Source organism: Cervus elaphus, chromosome 15 (genome assembly GCF_910594005.1).
Source record: "Cervus elaphus chromosome 15, mCerEla1.1, whole genome shotgun sequence".
In the NCBI taxonomy this organism is placed as follows: domain Eukaryota; kingdom Metazoa; phylum Chordata; class Mammalia; order Artiodactyla; family Cervidae; genus Cervus; species Cervus elaphus.
The window spans coordinates 52,227,896-52,249,769 of NC_057829.1; the positions used below are offsets into that span (position 1 = coordinate 52,227,896).

Consider the following 21,874-nt stretch of genomic DNA (forward strand, 5'->3'; position numbering starts at 1 on the left):
CAAGACATACCATGCCAATTCTCCAGCAACGCAGGAACATAGTCCTGAGCGTTAACTTACAGGCTGCCACAGTCACACCTAACACATAGACCCATCTCAAAACTCATTACTGGGCACTCCATTGCACTCCAGAGAGAAGAAATCCAGTTCCATGCATCAGAACACCGACGCAAGCTTCCTTAACCAGGAAACCTTGACAAGCCATTCGTCCAACCCCACCCACTGGGTGAAACCTCCACAATAAAAAGGAACCACAGACCTCCAGAATACAGAAAGCCCACTCCAGACACAGCAATCTAAACAAGATGAAATGGCAGAGAAATACCCAGCAGGTAAAGGAACATGAAAAATACCACCAAGTCAAACAAAAGAGGAGGAGATAGGGAATCTACCTGAAAAAGAATTTAGAATAATGATAATAAAAATGACCCAAAATCTTGAAAACAAAATGGAGTTACAGATAAACAGCCTGGAGACAAAGATTGAGAAGATGCAAGAAATGTTTAATAAGGACCTAGAAGAAATAAAAAAGAGTCAATTAAAAATGAATAATGCAATAAATGAGATAAAAAACATTCTGGAGGGAACCAAGAGTAGAATAACGGAGACAGAAGATAGGATAAGTGAGGTAGAAGATAAAATGGTGGAAATAAATGAAGCAAAGAGGAAAAAAGAAAAAAGAATCAAAAGAAATGAGGACAACCTCAGGGACCTCTGGGACAATATGAAATGCCCCAACATTCGAATCATAGGAGTCCCAGAAGAAGAAGACAAAGAGAAAGGCCATGAGAAAATACTCAAGGAGATAATAACTTAAAACTTCCCTAAAATGGGGAAGTAAATAGCCACCCAAGTCCAAGAAACCCAGAGAATCCCAAACAGGATAAACCCAAGGTGAAACACCCCAAGACACATATTAATCAAATTAACAAAGATCAAACACAAAGAACAAATATTAAAAGCAGCAAGGGAGAAACAACAACACACAAAGGGATTCCCATAAGGATAACAGATCATCTTTCAACAGAAACTCTTCAGGCCAGAAGGGAATGGCAGGACATACTTAAAGTAATGAAAGAGAATAACCTACAACCTAGATTACTGTACCCAGCAAGGATCTCATTCAGATATGAAGGAGAATTCAAAAGCTTTACAGACAAGCAAAAGCTGAGAGAATTCAGCACCACCAAACCAGCTCTTCAACAAATGCTAAAGGATCTTCTCTAGACAGGCAACACAGAAAGGTTGTATAAACGTGAACCCAAAACAACAAAGTAAATGGCAATGGGACCATACCTATCAATAATTACCTTAAATGTAAATGGGCTGAATGCCCCAACCAAAAGACAAAGACTGGCTGAATGGATACAGAAACAAGACCCCTATATATGCTGTCTACAAGAGACCCACCTCCAAACAAGGGACACATACAGACTGAAAGTGAAGGGCTGGAAAAAAATATTTCAGGCAAACAGAGACCAAAAGAAAGCAGGAGTTGCAATACTCATATCAGATAAAATAGACTTTCAAATAAAGGCTGTGAAAAGAGACAAGGACACTACATAATGATCAAAGGATCAATCCAAGAAGAAGATATAACAATTATAAACATATATGCACCCAACATAGGAGCACCGCAATATGTAAGGCAAATGCTAACGAGTATGAAAGAGGAAATTAATAGTAACACAATAATAGTGGGAGACTTTAATACCCCACTCACAGCTATGGACAGATCAACTAAACAGAAAATTAACAAGGAAACACAAACTTTAAATGACACAATGGACCAGCTAGAACTAATTGATATCTATAGGACATTTCACCCCAAAACAATCAACTTCACCTTTTTCTCAAGTGCACACGGAACCTTCTCCAGAATAGATCACATCCTGGGCCATAAATCTAGTCTTGGGAAATTCAAAAAAATTAAAATCATTCCAGTCATCTTTTCTGACCACAGTGCAGTAAGATTAGATCTCAATTACAGGAAAAAAATTGTCCAAAATTCAAACATATGGAGGCTAAATAACACGCTTCTGAATAACCAACAAATCATAGAAGAAATCAAAATATGCATAGAAATGAATGAAAATGAAAACACAACAACCCAAAACCTATGGGACACTGTAAAAGCAGTGCTAATGGGAATGTTCATAGCATTACGGGCTTACCTCAAGAAACAAGAAAAAAGTCAAATAAATAACCTAACTCTACACCTAAAGCAACTAGAAAGGAAGAAATTAAGAACCCCAGGGTTAGTAGAAGGAAAGAAATCTTAAAACTTAGGGCAGAAATAAATGCAAAAGAAACTAAAGAGACCACAGCAAAAATCAACAAAGCTAAAAGCTGTTTTTTTTGAAAAAATAAACAAAATTGACAAACCATTAGCAAGACTCATTAAGAAACAAAGGGAGAAGAACCAAATTAACAAAATTAGAAATGAAAATGGAGAGATCACAACAGACAACACTGAAATACAAAGGATCATAAGAGACTACTACCAGCAGCTCTATGCCAATAAAATGGACAACTTGGAAGAAATGGACAAATTCTGAGAAAAGTATAACTTTCCAAAACTGAACCAGAAAGAAATAGAAGATCTTAACAGACCCATCACAAGCAAGGAAATCGAAACTGTAATCAGAAATCTCCCAGCAAACAAAAGCCCAGGACCAGATGGCTTCACAGCTGAATTCTACCAAAAATTTAGAGAAGAGCTAACACCTATCTTACTCAAACTCTTCCAGAAAACTGCAGGAGAAGGTAAACTTCCAAACTCGTTCTATGAGGCCACCATCACCCTAATTCCAAAACCAGGCAAAGATGCCACAAAAAAAGAAAACTACAGGCCAATATCACTGATGAACATAGATGCAAAGATCCTTAACAAAATTCTAGCAAACAGAATCCAACAACATATTAAAAAAAATCATACACCATGACCAAGTGGGCTTTATCCCAGGAATGCAAAGATTCTTTAATATCTACAAATCAATCGATGTAATACACATTAACAAATTGAAAGAGAAAAACCATATGATTATCACAATAGATGCAGAGAAAGCCTTTGACAAAATTCAACACCCATTTATGATTAAAACTCTCCAGAAAGCAGGAATAGAAGGAACATACCTCAACATAATAAAAGCTATATATGACAAACCAACAGTAAGCATTACCCTCAATGGTGAAAAATTGAAAGCATTTCCCCTAAAATCAGGAACAAGACAAGGGTGCCCACTCTCACCACTACCATTCAACATAGTTTTAGAAGTTTTGGCCACAGCAATCAGAGCAGAAAAAGAAGTAAAAGGAATCCAGATAGGAAAAGAAGAAGTGAAAGTCTCGTTGTTTGCAGATGACATGATCCTCTACATAGAAAACCCTAATGACTCTACCAAAAAAATTACTAGAGGTAATCAACGAATATAGTAAAGCTGCAGGATATAAAATTAAGACACAGAAATCCCTTGCATTCCTATACACTAACAATGAGAAAACAGAAAGAGAACTTAAGGAAACAATACCATTCACCATTGCAACAAAAAGAATAAAATACTTAGGAGTATATCTACCTAAAGAAACAAAAGATCTATACATAGAAAACTATAAAACACTGATGAAAGAAATCAAAGAGGACACAAACAGATGGAGAAATATACCGTGCTCATGGATTGGAAGAATCAATATTGTCAAAATGGCTATACTACCCAAAGCAATCTATAGATTCAATGCAATCCCTATCAAGCTACCAACGGTATTTTTCACAGAACTAGACCAAATAATTTCTCAATTTGTATGGAAATACAAAAAACCTCGAATAGCCAAAGCAATCTTGAGAAAGAAGAATGGAACTGGAGGAATCAACCTGCCTGACTTCAGGCTCTACTACAAAGCCACAGTCATCAAGACAGTATGGTACTGGCACAAAGACAGAAATATAGATCAATGGAACAGGATGGAAAGCCCAGAGATAAATCCACATACCTATGGACACCTTATCTTCGACAAAGGAGGCAAGGATATACAATGGAAAAAAGACAACCTCTTTAACAAGTGGTGCTGGGAAAACTGGTCAACCACTTGTAAAAGAATGAAACTAGAACACTTTCTAACACCACACACAAAAATAAACTCAAAATGGATTAAAGATCTAAATGTAAGACCAGAAACTATAAAACTCCTAGAGGAGAACATAGGCAAAACACTCTCCGACATGAATCCCAGCAGGATCCTCTATGACCCACCTCCCAGAATATTGGAAATAAAAGCAAAAATAAACAAATGGGGCCTAATGAAACTTAAAAGCTTTTGCACAACAAAGGAAACTATAAGCAAGGTGAAAAGACAGCCCTCAGATTGGGAGAAAATAATAGCAAACGAAGCAGGAGACAAAGGATTAATCTCAATAATATACAAGCAACTCCTGCTGCTCAAGTCCAGAAAAATAAATGACCCAATCAAAAAGTGGGCCAAAGAACTAAACAGACATTTCTCCAAAGAAGACATACAGATGGCTAACAAATACATGAAAAGATGCTCAACATCACTCATTATCAGAGAAATGCAAATCAAAACCACAATGAGGTACCATTACATGCCAGTCAGGGTGGCTGCTATCCAAAAGTCTACAAGCAATAAATGCTGGAGAGGCTGTGGAGAAAAGGGAACCCTCTTACACTGTTGGTGGGACTGCAAACTAGTACAGCCACTATGAAGAACAGTGTGGAGATTTCTTAAAAAACTGGAACTAGAACTGCCATATGACCCAGCAATCCCACTGCTGGGCATACACACTGAGGAAACCAGATCTGAAAGAGACACGTGCACCCCAATGTTCATTGCAGCACTGTTTATAATAGCCAGGACATGGAAGCAACCTAGATGCCCATCAGCAGATGAATGGATAAGGAAGCTGTGGTACATATACACCATGGAATATTACTCAGCCATTAAAAAGAATTCATTTGAGTCAGTTCTAATGAGATGGATGAAACTGGAGCCCATTATACAGACTGAAGTAAGCCAGAAAGATAAAGACTGTTACAGTATACTAACACATATACATGGAATTTAGAAAGATGGTAATGATAACCCTATATGCAAAACAGAGAAAGAGACACAGATTTACAGAACAGACTTTTGGACTATGTGGGAGAAGGCGAGGGTGGGATGTTTCGCGAGAACAGCATCGAAACATGTATATTATCTATGGTGAAACAGATCACCAGCCCAGGTTGGGTGCATGAGACAAGTGCTCGGGCCTGGTGCACTAGGAAGACCCAGAGGGATCGGGTAGAGAGGGAGGCGGGAGGGGGGATCAGGATGGAGAATACATGTAAATCCATGGCTGATTCATGTCAATGTATGACAAAAACCACTACAATACTGTAAAATAATTAGCCTCCAACTAATAAAAATAAATGAAAAAAAATAAAAAATAAAAAGCCTCTTGATGAAAGTGAAAGAGGAGAGTGAAAAAGTTGGCTTAAAATTCAACATTCAGAAAACCAAGATCATGGCATCTGGTCCCATCACTTCATGGGAAATAGATGGGGAAACAATGGAAACAGTGGCTGACTTTATTCTGGGGGGCTCCAAAATCACTATAGATGGTGAGTGCAGCCATGAAACTGAAAGATGCTTACTGCTTGGAAGGAAAGTTATGACCAACCTAGACAGCATATTAAAAAGCAGAGACATTACTTTGCCAACAAAGGTCTGTCTGGTCAAGGCTATGGTTTTTCCAGTGGTCATGTATGGATGCGAGAGTTGGACTGTGAAGAAAGCTGAGAGCCAAAGAATTGATGCTTTTGAACTGTGGTGTTGGAGAAGACTCTTGAGAGTCCCTTGCGCTGCAAGGAGATCCAACCAGTCCATCCTAAAGGAGACCAGTCCTGGGTGTTCATTGGAAGGACTGATGCTGAGGCTGAAAATACTTTGGCCACCTCATGAGAAGAGTTGACTCATAGGAAAAGACCCTGATGCTGGGAGGGATTGGGGGCAGGAGAAGAAGGGGACGACAGAGGATGAGATGCCTGGATGGCATCACCAACTCAATGCACATGAGTTTGGGTGATCTCTGGGAGTTGGTGATAGACAGGGAGGCTTGGAGTGCTGTGATTCATGGGGTCGCAAAGAGTCAGACACGACTGAGCGACTGAACTGAACTGAATAAAGTGAAGTTCAATAAAATGAGGTGTGTCTGTACCCTCTCAGGACCTAATGAACCAGAATCTGAAGTAATTCAGAAGTATACTATAGCAATTTAAGCACACTGAACTAGGCTATAATGATAACTTAAATATATTACTCAAAAATAAGTATACGGTGACTATGTAGTAAGTAAAATATCATAAATATTTTCTTCTACCAAGAGGAAAAGACAAAACAAAATGTTTGGTATAAGTATCACTGTTAAAAAAACAACACGCACAGAAAAAGTCTAGGATGTACACACTACATGTTAGCATAGTTTGCAAGAGAATTTGTAGAGATTCTCCTGGTCTCTGCCCCAAGGTTAACTTCCATTCAAGTCCCTTGGAGTTGTGCAGTTCTGAGATGTATGCTACCTTTGAGTAGAGGCAGAAGATATAGGAAGAAAACAGAAGAGGCGGGGTGGGGGGGGATGACAGAAGAGGAGGGGGAAGAGAAGGGGGAAGAGGAAGGAGGGTAAAGGAGGAAGAGGGAGGAGGGAAGGGAGGGGGAGGGGAAGAGGAAGAAGCAGGAGCAACAAAAACAGGAGACTCCCAGCTGGATTCTTCTCACTTCTCATTTCAGTTCCCTTCTCCACTCTGCCCACTACCATTTTCCAGAGTCATCAAAGAGCTGCTCCAGACATCATGGCCTGTGTTGTGGGTTATGTTCAGTGGAAAAGAGGATGGAGTGTCCCTGGAGCTGTAACCTCCCCACCAGGAGGCTTTCAAGTGTTCATTTCTGAAAGCAAGAGATATTTGGGGGAGGTTCACACAAGCACTTCCTCAGTGGGCACTTCAAAGCTGCGACAAGTTCTTGTATCTACATGCTTATGTGAATGATGGTCTCCCTCTCCCAGGATCAGAGGAAAATCACTTTTCAGTAAAAACAAAGCAGTTTTCTTTGACTTCTAATACAAGGTCAAGAAATTAAGGAAACTGGCCAAATCACTTAAGCAATACAGGACATAGAAACAGAGAGCAGAAGGCAGAGGGAGAGGCTTCTGAATGAGAAAGACCACTCCAGAGGGGTTCGAACCAGTGAGCCTTTGGTTACTAAACGCAGGTTCCCCCAAGTATGTTTTCAATGCTGAGTACACAGCTCTCTAGTAATGGGCTGTTAACACCATTCATTGGGCGGATGGCCTTGTGCACTTGCCCATCTCTTAACTACATCTGAAAAGCCAGGACTTTCACTTATGCTTCACCACCTGCTGGCAGGAGAGGGAGAACCTGGAACCCAAACTCATCAAACAACAATGCATGAATCCAGGGCTTTGGGATAACTTGAAGGAAGGGCTGAAAGTGAGTGCTTTTTAATATAATCTTTGCCTCTTACCAATGCCTCATCTTACCAGCAGCCCTGAAAAATCAGCTAGGCAGGCTTTATTTTACACATGACATTCAATATAGCTGAATAGTTTAAAAACCTTGTTCATTATTCACTAAAGATTTCTCATTGCTTTTTCACTTAAATCAAACTTCTCATTTCTAAAAGTTATTTTTATAGGAATCTTTCACAAACAAATTGCATATCTTCCGCCTTCTTAAACAAGGTGTTTGCAATTTGATTTTAACTTTCCTGGCTTTATATTGTGCTGTATGGGAGGGATGCTCCAAAGATCTCCAAGTTTACTTTCATATTTGTGTGTGATGCAGGGAGCTCAGCCTGGTGCTCTGTGACAACCTAGAGGGGTGGGATGGGGGTGGGGGGGCATGGGAGGGAGGCTGAGGAGGGAGGAGACACGTGGCTGTTGATGCATGGCAGAAACCCGCACAATACTGTAAAGCAAGAATCCTCCAATTAAAACAACAAAAAAAGAATGACAAGGCGCATAGTCCAGTTTTGGGCTAGCTATCCAGGTGGCTCTGGACAAACCATTTTATCCACTCTAGCTCCAGTTCTCTCATCTGTTAAATGGTGACAACACTACCTCCTCACCATCAAACGGAGATAATGTTTGTAAAAGTGATTGCTAAAATTATAAAGAGCTATACAGATAATATCAGACAGCATTACAATGACTGAGTTAGGTCCATCTTTTGGGCGAGAGGTTCCTTAAGTAAGAACTCAATGCCTAGCAGCCAAGAAGTGAAATTTGGATTGTTCTCTTTTTAAATACACAGCCCTCATGCATGTTCATCTGTGATCATTTCTATGAATTCTTCCTCAGATGGTAATCTGAAAGATTTAGTTTCACCCCTGGAAAGATTTAGTTTCATCTGCAAATATTATATCACCTCAAATGATCTGAAGTAGGGAGATTCCCCTATGCATGCCCTCTTAGAACACAGACATACAACTTTGAAAAAACACTTTCCTTCCACTAAGTTCTGAGGGGTTTGTTTCTGCTCCATTATCCAACATAACCATCAGTTCCTATGCCAGGTAGGCCATGTGGGGAGGGGGTCTTTAAATAATTTATTTGTTGTTTAGTCACTAAGTTGTGACTGATTCTTTAGTGACCCCATGGACTCCTCTGTCGATGGGATTCTCCAGGAAAGAATACTGGAAATGGTTTGCCATTTCCTTCTCCAGGGGATCTTCCTGACTCGGGGATCAAGCCCATGTCTCCTACACTGCAGGCAGATTCTTTACCACTGAGCCACCAGGGAACCCCATTTGAAATAATTACCAGCAGCAAAACACTAATCCTCAATCAACCTCCCTTTTCCCCCAGAAAAAACATAAAAAATTCTGTCATGGCCTTCAGTAATGAGACTTATCAAAAGCTTCATAAAATCTTAAATAAAGGTCAGCTATGGATTTGCATTTATCCAGATACTTATTTGCCACATTAAAGAAATCCATTATGTCAGTCAGGTAACATTTCCCTTCAACAAAAATTACCACTTAGGTCCTTTAGCCTACCTGGTCATGAAGTGAAAAAATATTCCCTCAGATGTTTGCTTTGAAAATGTGTAAATCTAAAGAAAAGAACGAACATCCTTAGACTCTTCACTCAGACTCATCAATTATCAGTGGTTTCCCACATTTGCTTCTCCTCTTTCTCCTATTTTTTCCCCTGGGCCACATGAGAATTAAGTTGAATAATTATGACACTTCACCTTTAAAGGTGCCAACAAGGACATTTTCTTCTATAATCACACTCATGAAAACTTAACAATGATACAATACCACTGGGGTTAACACACATCCTTATTCAGACACCCCCACAGTTTCAACAATGTCCTGTATAGCTTCCCCCCAAATCAAGGATCCAATCAGAGGAGATGAATTGAGGGTACCTGTCACCCTCTTAAATTTTCTTGTTCTACTACAGTTTCTCAGTCACTTTTTAATGACAATTTTTAAAGAGTGCAGTCTAGTTTTGTTTTTTTTAATATAATGCCCTTCCACTTAGTTTTATCTGATTGTTTCCTTATGTTTAAATTCAGGTTAAATGTTACTGGTAGGAATACACAGAATGATGTGCCCACCCAATGTATCAAATCAAAGAACGTCTGGTATCGCTTGTCCTGCAGCTGGTTTATCAGGTGGCTGCCAGAATGTCTGAGAGACTTCTCAACCAAATACACAACTTTGCCCCTTTATTATTAATAAGCTGTATGTGACTTTTTGAAATGATTTAAACATTGTGGTGCCCCATCGTTCACCCAATGGTTTTTAGCATCTATTGATGATTTTTGTTTAAAATATTACTACAGTGCTTCAAAAATGGAGACTATTTCCAGTATTTCTTTAATATCTAGTAGTTAATTTCTTCTCCCTTATCACTAATTTTTTAAACATTTCTTATTAATGTATAATTACTGTCATAATTCCATTGTGATGCTCAAACTGTCTCAGACGTGGCCTGTGGGAGTCTCTCAAGCAGGACAGTATGGCTTCTGAGTCTAATCCACTAGCCTGTAGTGTCTGGAAAGATCTGGAAAGATCTGGAAACTTCCTTGGGATGAAGCTCTTGTTGTCCATCTGCCTGTACTCTGGATCGTGCCTCATGCAGTCATACAGCGTCACCTCTGCAGCTCTTCTGGATGTCTTTGGTGAACACTCTCTCTCTTCACACTAGATGGCCGCTGCCATGTAGGAAACCTTTGTCACCTTCCCCATGTCTGCCCTGGTCTAGATCTTCCTCTTCTCTAAATTCAGAAAAAACTGCACAAAAGCAGCTTTGTATGTCTCCCTCACATGAAGTGCCATGAACAGAGACAAGGCCGAACTTCTTGCCTCTGCCACTTAGTTCCCGCAAGACAACAGCCAGGTCCAGCATCTCTGGACCAACTGCAACTTCCTCTCATTCACGACTGTGAGAATGCAATGAAAAAGCATCCTGAATCATACCTGGCATGAAAACAGGTACACATAAACTGGCACTACTCGAAGTCTATCTCCTTCCCCACCTCCCAAACAGCATACTTTCCATATTACAAGAGAGATGGCTTTCTAAGAGACAGATGTCATCACATCAGATTCCCTGCTTCAACCTTTCTCTGTTTCCTGTGGCCAGACTCCTTGGAAAGAATGACCAGACTTCTGAAAATCTGCCCACAGCTTCCCTCTCTGGCTTAATCTCTGGCCACGCAGCCCACAGGATCACATGCCAGGTGTGTCTAACTTTACTGCGTCCTCAGACTCCCTTTCACACCCTCTCTGTTTTCTCCACCGAGCAATCAACTCCATTTGGCCAACTGCCTCTCATCTGTTTCAGACTTGGCTTGGACAGCACCCACTGAGTAGAGCCAACAATCCCAGGAGAGTTTGCCACCTTCTTCCCTGTTTCCATGGCAACTGAACTCCAAACGTCTGTTAGAGTGAGGACTGTAGTCAGAGAGTAATCTTACACGTTACATGTCTGTCACGGTTTCTGGATGCCCATTTGTCTGATACATTTGTTGTGGTTCAGTCACTCAGTTGTGTCCAACTCTTTGTGACCCCATGGACTGCAGCACACCAGGCTTTCCTGTCTTTCACCATCTCCCAGAATTTGCTTCAATTCATGTCCATCAAGTCAGTGATGTCATCCAACCATCTCATGCTCTGTCGTCCCCTTCTCCTCTTGTCCCCAATCATTCCCAGCATCAGGGTCTTTTCCAATGAGTCAGCTCTTCACATCAGGTGGCCAAAGTATTGGAGTTTCAGCTTCAGCATCAGTCCTTCCAATGAATATTCAGGGTTGATATCCTTTAGGACTAACTGGTTTGATACGGGCTTCCATGGTAGCTCAGCTGGTAAAGAATCTGCCTGCAGTTCAGGAGACTCTGGTTTGATTCCTGGGTTGGGAAGATCCACTGGAGAAGGGATAGGCTACCCATTCCAGTATTCTTGGGCTTTCCTGGTGGCTCAGCTGGCAAAGAATCTACCTGCAATGTGGGAGACCTGGGTTCAATCCCTAGGTTGGGAAGAGCCCTTAGAGAAGGGATCTGAGAGAAGGCTACCCACTCCAGTATTCTGGCCTGAATTCCATGGACTGCATAGTCCATGGGGTCCCAAAGAATCAGACACAACTGAGCAACTTTCACTTCATATTTTGTGACTGACTGATACATCTGTACCCTCAAAATTTACCCCACACAGGACAAGTCCTCTAGAAATGTTTTTTCAGAAATCAGCAATCTGGGCTTTGCTGGTGGTTCAATGGTTAAGAATCTGCCTTGTAATGCAAGGGACATCGGTTCCATCCTTGGTCCAGGAAGATCCCACATACCGAGCCACAATTAAGCCCATGTGCCACAACCACTGAGCCCATGTTCTAGAGCCCTGGAGCTGCAACTGAGTCCACATGCCGAGAGCCTGTGTTTCAGAAGAGAAGCCACTGCAATAAGTCTGTGCACCACAACTAGAGCTGCCCATCTGCTCACAGCAACTAGAGAAAGCCTACATGCAGCGACGAAGACCCAGCACAGCCAAAAAAATAGATAAATGAATGAATCTTAAAAAAACGGAAGTTAGCAATCTGCTTGTTTATGAAAAGAAGTCATCTATACTCTCTCTGCCTCACGATCCCTGGTGATTTCTCATAAACTAAAACCATTTAGAAGGTTTATAAGATCATGTAAAAATGCATATAACAAACATTAACTATAATGACACAGGAATAACTGCAAAGAAAGGATGATTAGAACTATGCAAGAAAAATATGCATAAAGAACTAAGAAATATATTGAAACATAAGGCTGAGAGTGTATAATTTTTTTTTTTAACAATGTCTCTGTAACAACTGAAGAGTTTCTTTAAAACGGAGGAAAAAAATCTTTTTTTAAAGAAAAAAATATGTGACTTAGTACATTTCTTTATTTTTTCTGTTTCATTCCTGAAAAAGGAAGAGAAGAGTGGAGAGAGAAAAAGGAAAGTGAACAGGAGACTTGGAATGGAGGAGGATATCGGAAATCATAAGCAAGAATTTTTTTATAAAAATGAGAGTGAACAAAATGAAAACTATACTGATGAAAAGAAGCTGGGAGGCAAGCAGAACATCAGGTAAAATCCAGCAGTGACAATTCAAGTTCCACACAATTCACTGGGATGACATAAAGTTATTTTGGTAGCAGAACACAAGCTATACTCTGAAATGCAGATAAGGTTAGCAGAAGCTAATCAGAGTATCACAATTTGTCAGCTAGGAGGGCAGCTTTCGAACACTCAAGCTGCTACCTAAGAAAGCAGGAAAGAACTTAAAAAGATTAAAAAATCCTGAAAAGCAATGAATCCTGTGTCTTATAAGACTGAACACGTGCCAGTAAAGAGACCCGGCAGGGGGAGAATTACTACACCGTGGCTTAGCAGCGAACTGAAGGAGTGCTTTGATCGTCTAATTTGTGCCACACACACACACACACACACACACACACACACAAACGCTGACAGTGGCAGTAAAGAATACAAAGATCTCTCTGTTATTACATGTGTATTTTACTGCTCCACTGAACAATTAATCTCAGATGCCACCCAAACATAACCCTTGTCCAACGGGCTATGTTCAAGTACGTTGAAAGGAAAAATAAAAAGACATATCTTTGAAGTTCAAGAGAATTATTTCACTGAAAACACCATGTCAGATTAAGGCATTAGCCAGCTAAGTACCCAGGCGGGAACATAACTCTCTTTTTTGAAGGTTTTCAAATCTAAGGTCACCATGGAGACCAAAAAACAGAACCAATGTGAATCTCACTTTAAAGTGCAGCCACTTGATTAACACATGTGATTATTAAAATGAGAGTTGAAAACAGCATAAGTTATACCCTCTCTTTAAATAAAATTAGTGTATCTGTGTATCTGGGGCCTGGGGTAGATGTGGATTTTTTTTTCCTTATAGAGTCTGCTAAACAGCAACATTTTTCTTACAGAAGTCTTAGGACAGAGAAGAATGCTTCTGTATTTTTTTGTTTGTTTGTTTTTAAAAACTGAATCCTAGAAAGTTGGAAATGATGACAAGAGGGTGTTTTCTGGTTTGGATACATGCTCCTTGGAGAAAAGCTGTGCTGAGATTATTAACAAGGGGTAATCAAGAGGTCACAAACTTGGCCACCTCCTAAGCCCAGCACGTCACATACTGGGACACTAGTCAAATGCCTCCCAGAAGCTCCTGACCGAGGAAGTGAAAGCCTCCTTCCCATCCCACGCCCCAGCGGCTCATCTCTGTTACAGGAGTATTTGATGACATGCCTCCTTCTCTTCCTCACCTCATCATTTCACACAACAATTACTTCCTTGAGCTGTAACATTTTATGAAGTAAAGAGAACACTGCCATCAAATGAATGAGCACTAGGGATGATATTTATAATTAATATTGTATACCTGTGGGAACATTTTTCTTAGAAGCCATATGTTTTGAGAATGACGTTAAGAGAAGAATTAAATATACTAATTATAGAGCTTTGTATGATGACAGAATCAAGTTTAAGTTCACACGCCTATGTTAAATGAAACCATATTCTAAAGATCAACTCTCTACCCTTGGAGTTTAATGATAATTGATAATCATTAAGAGTATCCACCAGCCGACAGGCCTTGGATGGTGTCTCAAGTCAGGGGATACCCAGTTCTGGAAGCCTCAACTTTTATGTCCTGTCTCTGGGCCTTTTCATCCACATCCATCCCATCCAGGATATGATGAATCACAAATATTTAATTTCTAGCACTGATTTCCCCCTCAACTTCAGACGCACACTATTCATTGGCCTGGATACCACCAATTAGATGTCTCGCAAGTACCTCAATCTCTATTTGTTTAATCTAAAGTCGCCTTTGAAATCCTTCCTTTCTCTCCTCATTCCCTGTATCAAATGTATTGCTAAGTTGTTCTGATTCAGCTGCTTAAATACTGCTCAGATGGGTCTCCTCCTCCCTATCCCTAGGGCCAGTGGCTTAGCCTAAGGCCCTCATATAACAGCATTTCCCACATTATATAAGATGCAAGTTTGGCTGAGGTGGTCTTCAGGCATTTTCTACAAAGGCAGGGACTTCCGTCAACTTTGCTCACCAGTACCTCAGTCACAGCAGGTGCTTAATGCACGTTAAATACATTTTCAGGGGATGAATCACAGTCTAGGGAGGAAAACACGATGGTGACACCAAAAGCTTTCTTCCTTCCGTACAGCCTTTTACAGCAACAGACCCCACGTATTCACTGCCTTCTTTCACTCTCACAATTCCTTATGACAATACAAAAGGTGTCATAAGCCCTGTCTTGCCAACAAAGGGACCGAAGCTCTGAGATGTTAGACGCAACTGCCACACAACCAGCAAGTGCCAGGTGACACCACCCTCACTCTGACCCCAGTGCTCTTTCTACTGCTGGGCAGGTTTGCATTGTTACAGGTAATAACTCCCTCTCTGTGCAAACGTTCAGAGAGAATTTGATTAAGATGGTGGTGGCGAAGATACCAAAACACTGGATTGGATGACTTTCAGTAAGGTTCATTTCTGTTCTAACTAGCCCAGCCCCAGTTACGGCTCCAAGGCAGGCAAAGCTGGTCTCTGGGATCTCTCTAGCAATCCCCTCTGCTCCCTTCGGACACTGTTCCTCACTGCGGTATTCTGGCCCTTGTCTCACCTCCAATTTCTTAAGCTTGATCTGACTCCAAGAGGTACCACCAAGCCTTCAAGACCTTTTCCAATTCTTCTGTCTAGCTTCAGAAATCACTCTCGTTTACCCATGAAGTGTTCTTGCCAAAAAATTAAAATGACTGAATCAAGTCTCCACGACAACTTTCTATTTAGAGGAAATATGGAAGAGAGAGGAAGCAGTTTATTGAATGACAAAGAAACAAACAGATAAATCCAGAATGTGGTGTCTTCTACAGGACAACTGCTAGATCTCTACCAGTTACTGATGGGATTTAAAAAAGGGTAGGGTAGGGAGGAAAGAACTGCTCTAGAATGTAGAGACTTAACAGAACAACTAAATGTTATATACAGTCTTTGGATCCTAATTTACACAAATCAACTGTTTTTTTAAAAAGGACATTTTTAAAGACAATCAAGATATTCCATGAACTAGTAATTACCAGTACCAAAAAATTACGGTTAATTGTGCTGAAGGTATCAACAGAATTAAAGTTATGAAATAAAATGTCCAAAAATTTAGATGCATATTAAATATGAATGAAGCAACAAAGTAACACTGTGTGGGATTTGTTTTAAAATACTTCAAGAGAGAAAAAGAAAGTAAGATGAAGCAAATGTAAGCAAATCTTGATAAGAACTGAATCTGGGTGTTAGTATATGAAGTTTCCTTATACTGGTTTCTCTTCCTTGGGATACAGTTGAAGAATTTCAGAATAAAAAATTGTCATTTGAACCCATTCTTAGATGAGCTCTGTTCTCCAAAGAATTAGATTTAATGAGTTTTTACTAATAATTTTTGCTAACATTTCACTCCCTCCTGTATACTTCACTTTAAAGACTCCAATTTCCAGAAGACTGTCACAGAAAGATAGCCCTAGTTGGGATTTCTGACAGCATGATAAACACGTGACATGTTTGGGTTTGGTTGGGCACACAGTTCCTGTTAACCTCTATCTTTACCAAGAAAACCCACAAGCTATTTTTAACTGTAGGATCTTGGTTAAAATGCTGATGACTCAAGATGCAAGTGCCAGTGCTAACCAACAGTGGGTTTGCTGGTGACTAGTGGAGCTGCAGAGGTCAGAAGAAGAAATAGGCTGCAACCAGATCTCGGAGAAAGGCTACACAGCACGACCCCTTGATGCTGGGTCTATCTTCAACATGGGCTTGACCAGACTCCACTTCCACCTAAACCGGTATGACATGCTCCTTGGTGGAAAAACTTCCTATGCACAGATTTTTTTTTTTTTTTTTTAAGGGTTGAACTAAACTGACTACTGAAAACACACTGCTTATCAAGCCAGCCTCACTGCAGGAGTCTACATCACTGGATCCTCAGTGACAAGAAGAAACCTATGAGTCAGGAGCTTCAGGAAAGTGCTGAAGTTTTCACTGAGGATAAAGAAGGTGTGAGACTGGCTTTCTCTACAACGGCTGAAGAAAGAGCAAGAAGGAGGTGCAGGGAGGCAGGACTGCTGAGGGAGATGATGGAAGCTTGGGACCATTCATTCTCCAGGGTGGCTTCTCTAGTTACAGAAACAGATTGCAGCAAGAATGCAAGAGTGGAGGAAGAAACGAGATACCTCTGAGCACATATGTTAGGTCTAGGAAGGAAGGGGACCCACAACAAGCAAGCGACCTAAACAAATCCAAAATTTCAAATGATAAAGTCACTACTTTAAAAATCCTTCTTTCAAGGGATTGGTTTTTTTCAGCCCTCTTCCAAGATTCTATCAAAAAGAATGTCTTGTATGGAAGGAACACAAGGGCAAATGAATGAAACTGAAAGGGTGTTTCACTAGCGCAAGTGTGATACAAAGAAATGCTTCCAAACATTTCAAACATACAATCACAGTATTCCACACTTTCTCCCACCCAGATCGAGGAAATGAGCTGTTTCTACTTCTTTTTGCATTGAAGAGCTTTCATGCAGTTAAATATTTCAAAAACTAAATCTGCTAATTCTTTCATAAAGTTATGATGATCTTCCCAGTTGAAATTATGCCAAGGCAGAGGCTAGGGTAAGGAGTGTTAGGTGAATCTGATGGGAAGGTAGAGACAGTGAGAGAGGAATAGAGTTTAAAGAAAAGCTTATTTGCTACTAGAGAAGATCAGGACAGTGAAGTGCCCCACCAGGGAGGAGAGATCTTATTTGGTGGGTAGAGGACATGAGTTTGAGCAAACTCTGGGACATAGTGAAAGACAAGGAAGCCTGGCATGTTGCAGTCCATGGAGTCGCAAAGAGTCGGACACGACTGAGCAACTGAACAGCAAAAGGGTGCGAGGAGACAGGAATGGTGTCTCTAGCTCTGTTCTTCTGGATTCCCACTGTAGGGCTTAATAGAAAGAAGGAAAAAATATTATTTGAAATCGAACTTTCCATCTAAGAGAGGGAAAAAGCATATAAAAGCTTCTGGAGCTGTTAACAAGGGAGCGAATGACATTTTAAAAGTTTGGCAGGAAACCAAAGAGCTACACCCACACATAAAGCTTAACTGCTTCCATCACACTAACTAGACCACATATTCCCCCAGCTGGGAAGCACTGGCGGGGTTTGGGAATTTTGAGAAGGAGTGGGGTCACCTAACTATATTGCTCAGTAATGTTCCCAGATGAAGGCAAGGGGGGTTGATTCTAAAGAAATTTTCACCTCTGGCCTAAATCAAAGGACCCCTGAACAAGATGAGAAAAAACAAAAAGGGAAATTACAGTGAGGAAAGGTTTACCTTCGGAGAGCAGTTGAAATGCATACCGGGTACTGGGAGTGTGGTTACATACATTGTAATACACCGATACAGGTACAGCGTGCCAACTATGCAGAAAAATCTTCTGCTAATAATAGACCTAGAAAAAGGGAAAAACAGGGCAGACACTCAGTCATGAAATTCTGCAGGTTCATTTAAGTTTTCAGTGCTCCAACAATACAAACCCCCAAACAACCTGAGAGATTGCTATCAGAACGTTGAAACTATAGCCAAGAACAGATTAAGGTGAGGCTTTTGAGAATGATACTGTGTTTTTCTGTTTGTTTGTTTGTTTTAAATTAACTTAAAGGTCAAGGGAGTTTAAAACACTCCCCACTGCTATTAATGGGACTTCCTGAGGCCTGAAACACCAGTTGACATTCAACTGATGGACAAGGAGGGTTTAAACTGATGGGCTAGAGCTGAGTCAGGGTCTGTGGTTAAACACTTAGGGAGTGTCTTTTCTGTCATAAAACAGATGCTCAGAAAATTACAATGGTATTAAATTGTAATGAATTTATGCCAAGAGAATTCAAAACTTTTCTGACATTTAGTGAGTCAAAGGCATTAAACCATTGTACCTGTATATCCCAGAAACTGATTCTTAGCTGATCTCCAAAGAAGCATGATGCCAAGAAAAGAGCCTGTTTGACTGACAGCATCCAACCCACACCTCTCTCTCCTAACAATGTGGCCTTGGGATAGGCTACTGACACTCTATGAGTATCGGTCTCCTAATCAGGGATAAGAACATGAGAAATAAGGTATGGACAATCTTTGCCATTTATGCACAATGGTAGTCAACAAGTGTATGGATTATGTGGGTGAATAACCAAATAAGCAAGAATTAGGCATCTTTTCCATTTCAAATTTATTGATGGTTCTGGCGAAATTCTTTGATATGTACACGTGAGCATGTATATTGAGTCTGATTGCTTCTCCTAATAGTAAGTCTCATGTAGGTTTGGCTTTAACTAGATTAAGTTGTACAAACTTCAGTGTCTCCTTGGACAAGAATGTTCCTTCCCTCTCTACTTCAACCTGCTCTATCCTGTTCTACCACAGGCCAAAATCTCAGTCCTGTGGGTCTCCTCCTCCTCAGCCTTGAGAAGTTCAAGTTTTTCCTTGGCCCAGGGCAATCTGACTTAAACACAAATATTTTTAGAAACAATGAACAGGCTTTCCTCTGAGGATACTGAACACTTAGTCGCTCCATAATTGTACAAGGTAGCTCTATTTTTACACAGGATGGACATTCCTACTGAAGTCTGGTTGCTGGAGGAGTATCTGTGTTATGTGTATTTTTTAACAAGAGGGATGAAGTGATATGTCACTTGGTTGACTGAAAATTAATTTAAAAATAATCCATGTGACCATATTAGTGTTTCATTCATAACTACACAGTCCATGTAAGGTCCTTAGGTTGTAAAGGTAGGGTTCGGGTCTAGTGACTCTTAACCCCAATTTTAGGCACTGAGTCAAAAAATTGCTTACCACAGAGAACTGTCTTATTTTCTCTTATTATAAAGCTGTGCTTGTCACCCCCAAGGACAAGAATTTTTTCAGTACAAAGCTGTCGTTTATAAAGGTATGTGCCTCTAATTCCAGGAATTATGAAAAGCACGGTATAATTAAGCAATATAGAGATGGACAATACTACATCACATTACTAGATTATAAATGTCTTACCAAAATACTTGAAATAACCAACTGAATTTTACATTTTAAGATACAATGATAATTTTTCTCAAAAAGAAAATGCCCTCTCACACCATCCTATTCAAAGAAACATAAATTACTTTCAATTTTACTTGAATGATACAAGAAACATCTACAACAGAAAACTGTTCAGTCTATTTAGATAAGCCAATCTCTTCAGAGGAAGAGAAACAAAATGACTGCTATCACTCCATTTGGATGAATATCACTACCTTAAAATCACTTTGCCTGATGGTTTCATGGTGCACACAAGATATATACATGCACAAACACCTATTTCCATAGATCAAACCTGAGTCATAACTGAATAGCAGTGAAAAGACCCAGGATTACCTGAGAATGAGGTACACAAAAAAATGATAAAGGATGAGAAAAGACAAATTCTTTTACAAAAAAAAAAATTTTAAAGGTAACACACATTAAGGTTCAGTCACATTTACTCTTTGACTTGAAGTGAAAAAAATCAAATGACTTATACCCACGTGACGTCATCAACATTAACACAGAGACAAGATGGAACTGGCTATTTAATAAGAGTCTTCTGATCTCTGGCATTTACTTAATCTTTTTTGAAATTATGTTTAGAGTATCTTCAATGTATAATTTTAAACAAGAATTTCCTATATACACTTTAGAAAGCAGGATATAAAAAAGAAAAGCGTTTCAAAATCTTGTATCCTGTTAACATATTATTTACTTAATCAAAGAATTTCACACATTAGAATTCTCTCTACAGTTTAAAAGTTCAAGACGTGTTTTTTTTTTTTTAAAGATCTAAAATAGTTAAAAATATAACTAAGGCAACAAAAGAGCCACAGAGGAAACATTAATGAGGTATTTCTAGAGATTAAGCAAATGCCAAGGACAAGATGCACATTACAATTCTCAAAACCACAGTTATGTTCTTCTCACATGGGAAATGTCTCTTTCATGTTGGAAAGAAGTCTATTTCCTATCTGCTCACACACTGCAATGACTGTCACGTCACAGACACTTGTGTATGACTGTGATTATCTATTCTTCTCCCAAGTAGTTGAGTAATAGAGTCATTACTACTTTCTCTGACAGAAAAGAAAACCATACATGTTAAATCTGAGATATATATATATACACACACACACACACACACACACACATATATATGAATAAAAGTGTTGATATTTTTAAGATCTGCAAGAATAGTATGCTATGTTCAGAATAACTTTATTAAACTTTTTATTCTCCCAACTCAAAGAGAAAAGAGTACTCAGAACCTGATTACTTACTACACCAAATATAGGCTTAAAAGAGCAGTACTACATTGTTTTTGGCATTTGAAATGATAGTCTAAAGTTCTAAAGGAAAAATGAAGAGAGAAATGAATGCACTGGAGAGTAAAAGGAAAATATTGGAAAGTTCCATTGTTTCCCACAAGTTTTCTCAACTAAGCCACAATCAGAATACACATAGTTCTTTCAGCGCTCAGACCTGCTCTGCCAGCTCTTGAGGGAAGTTACTGACTTTTAGAAACAAACAGGTCCTGAGACATGGCAGTGGATCCAAGTGACAATTCCAAAGTAGGAGGCGATCAACAAGGGGGAGGGCACACGAATCTGGGCAAGGATCAGGGAGCCCCACGTCTCCGGAGAAACCATGGAAGCCAGTGAATGGTTCAGGTCCTTCCAGTACTGCCACAGGGACAAGGCGTCTTCAGCTCATCTACACACAGATGCTGGCTCTGCTTTTAACAAAGGCCCTCTTGATGATCTGAATCATCTCAATTAACTTCCTTGGAAATTGGCTTCCCAGCCAGCAAAAGGATATTTTCCTTATGATTCAGAGAAATGCTACTGAAGAATTTCCCTAGACTGTTATTAACAGTAACTAGGGTTTTGCCAAATTTCTCCTCTATGTCAAACTCTGAGCCATTTAGTTCTTAGAACAACCTGTACTGCAATGCTATGACCCTTATTTTACAGATAGGAAAATTGCAGTTCAGAGAATTTAAGCTGAAATATATATATACTACCCAACACAAAAAGGTTCAGGAAATGCCTTCAGATTGTGTAAGAAATCCCAATTTTATTTTGAGACTACACTGCTGTGAACCAATGGATGAGCCAACATTCAATCTCATTCAAGTTATAAAATCTACTTAACTCACATTTTTCACTTAGGGTTTTAAGTCATATTTCATATTGAC

At 39.8% G+C, this 21,874-nt stretch overlaps 1 protein-coding gene across 14 annotated transcripts in view; it reads right to left on the bottom strand.

Annotated features, from left to right (window-relative positions):
* Positions 1–21,874, bottom strand: part of SGMS1 (sphingomyelin synthase 1) — a 324,458-nt gene that overhangs the window by 14,747 nt on the left and 287,837 nt on the right. For all 14 annotated transcript variants that reach the window (XM_043926716.1, XM_043926715.1, XM_043926711.1 and 11 more), the window contains one exon: positions 17,956–18,073. In XM_043926716.1, the coding sequence (XP_043782651.1) occupies positions 17,956–18,073 (118 nt within the window). The remainder of the gene's footprint in view (positions 1–17,955; positions 18,074–21,874) is intronic.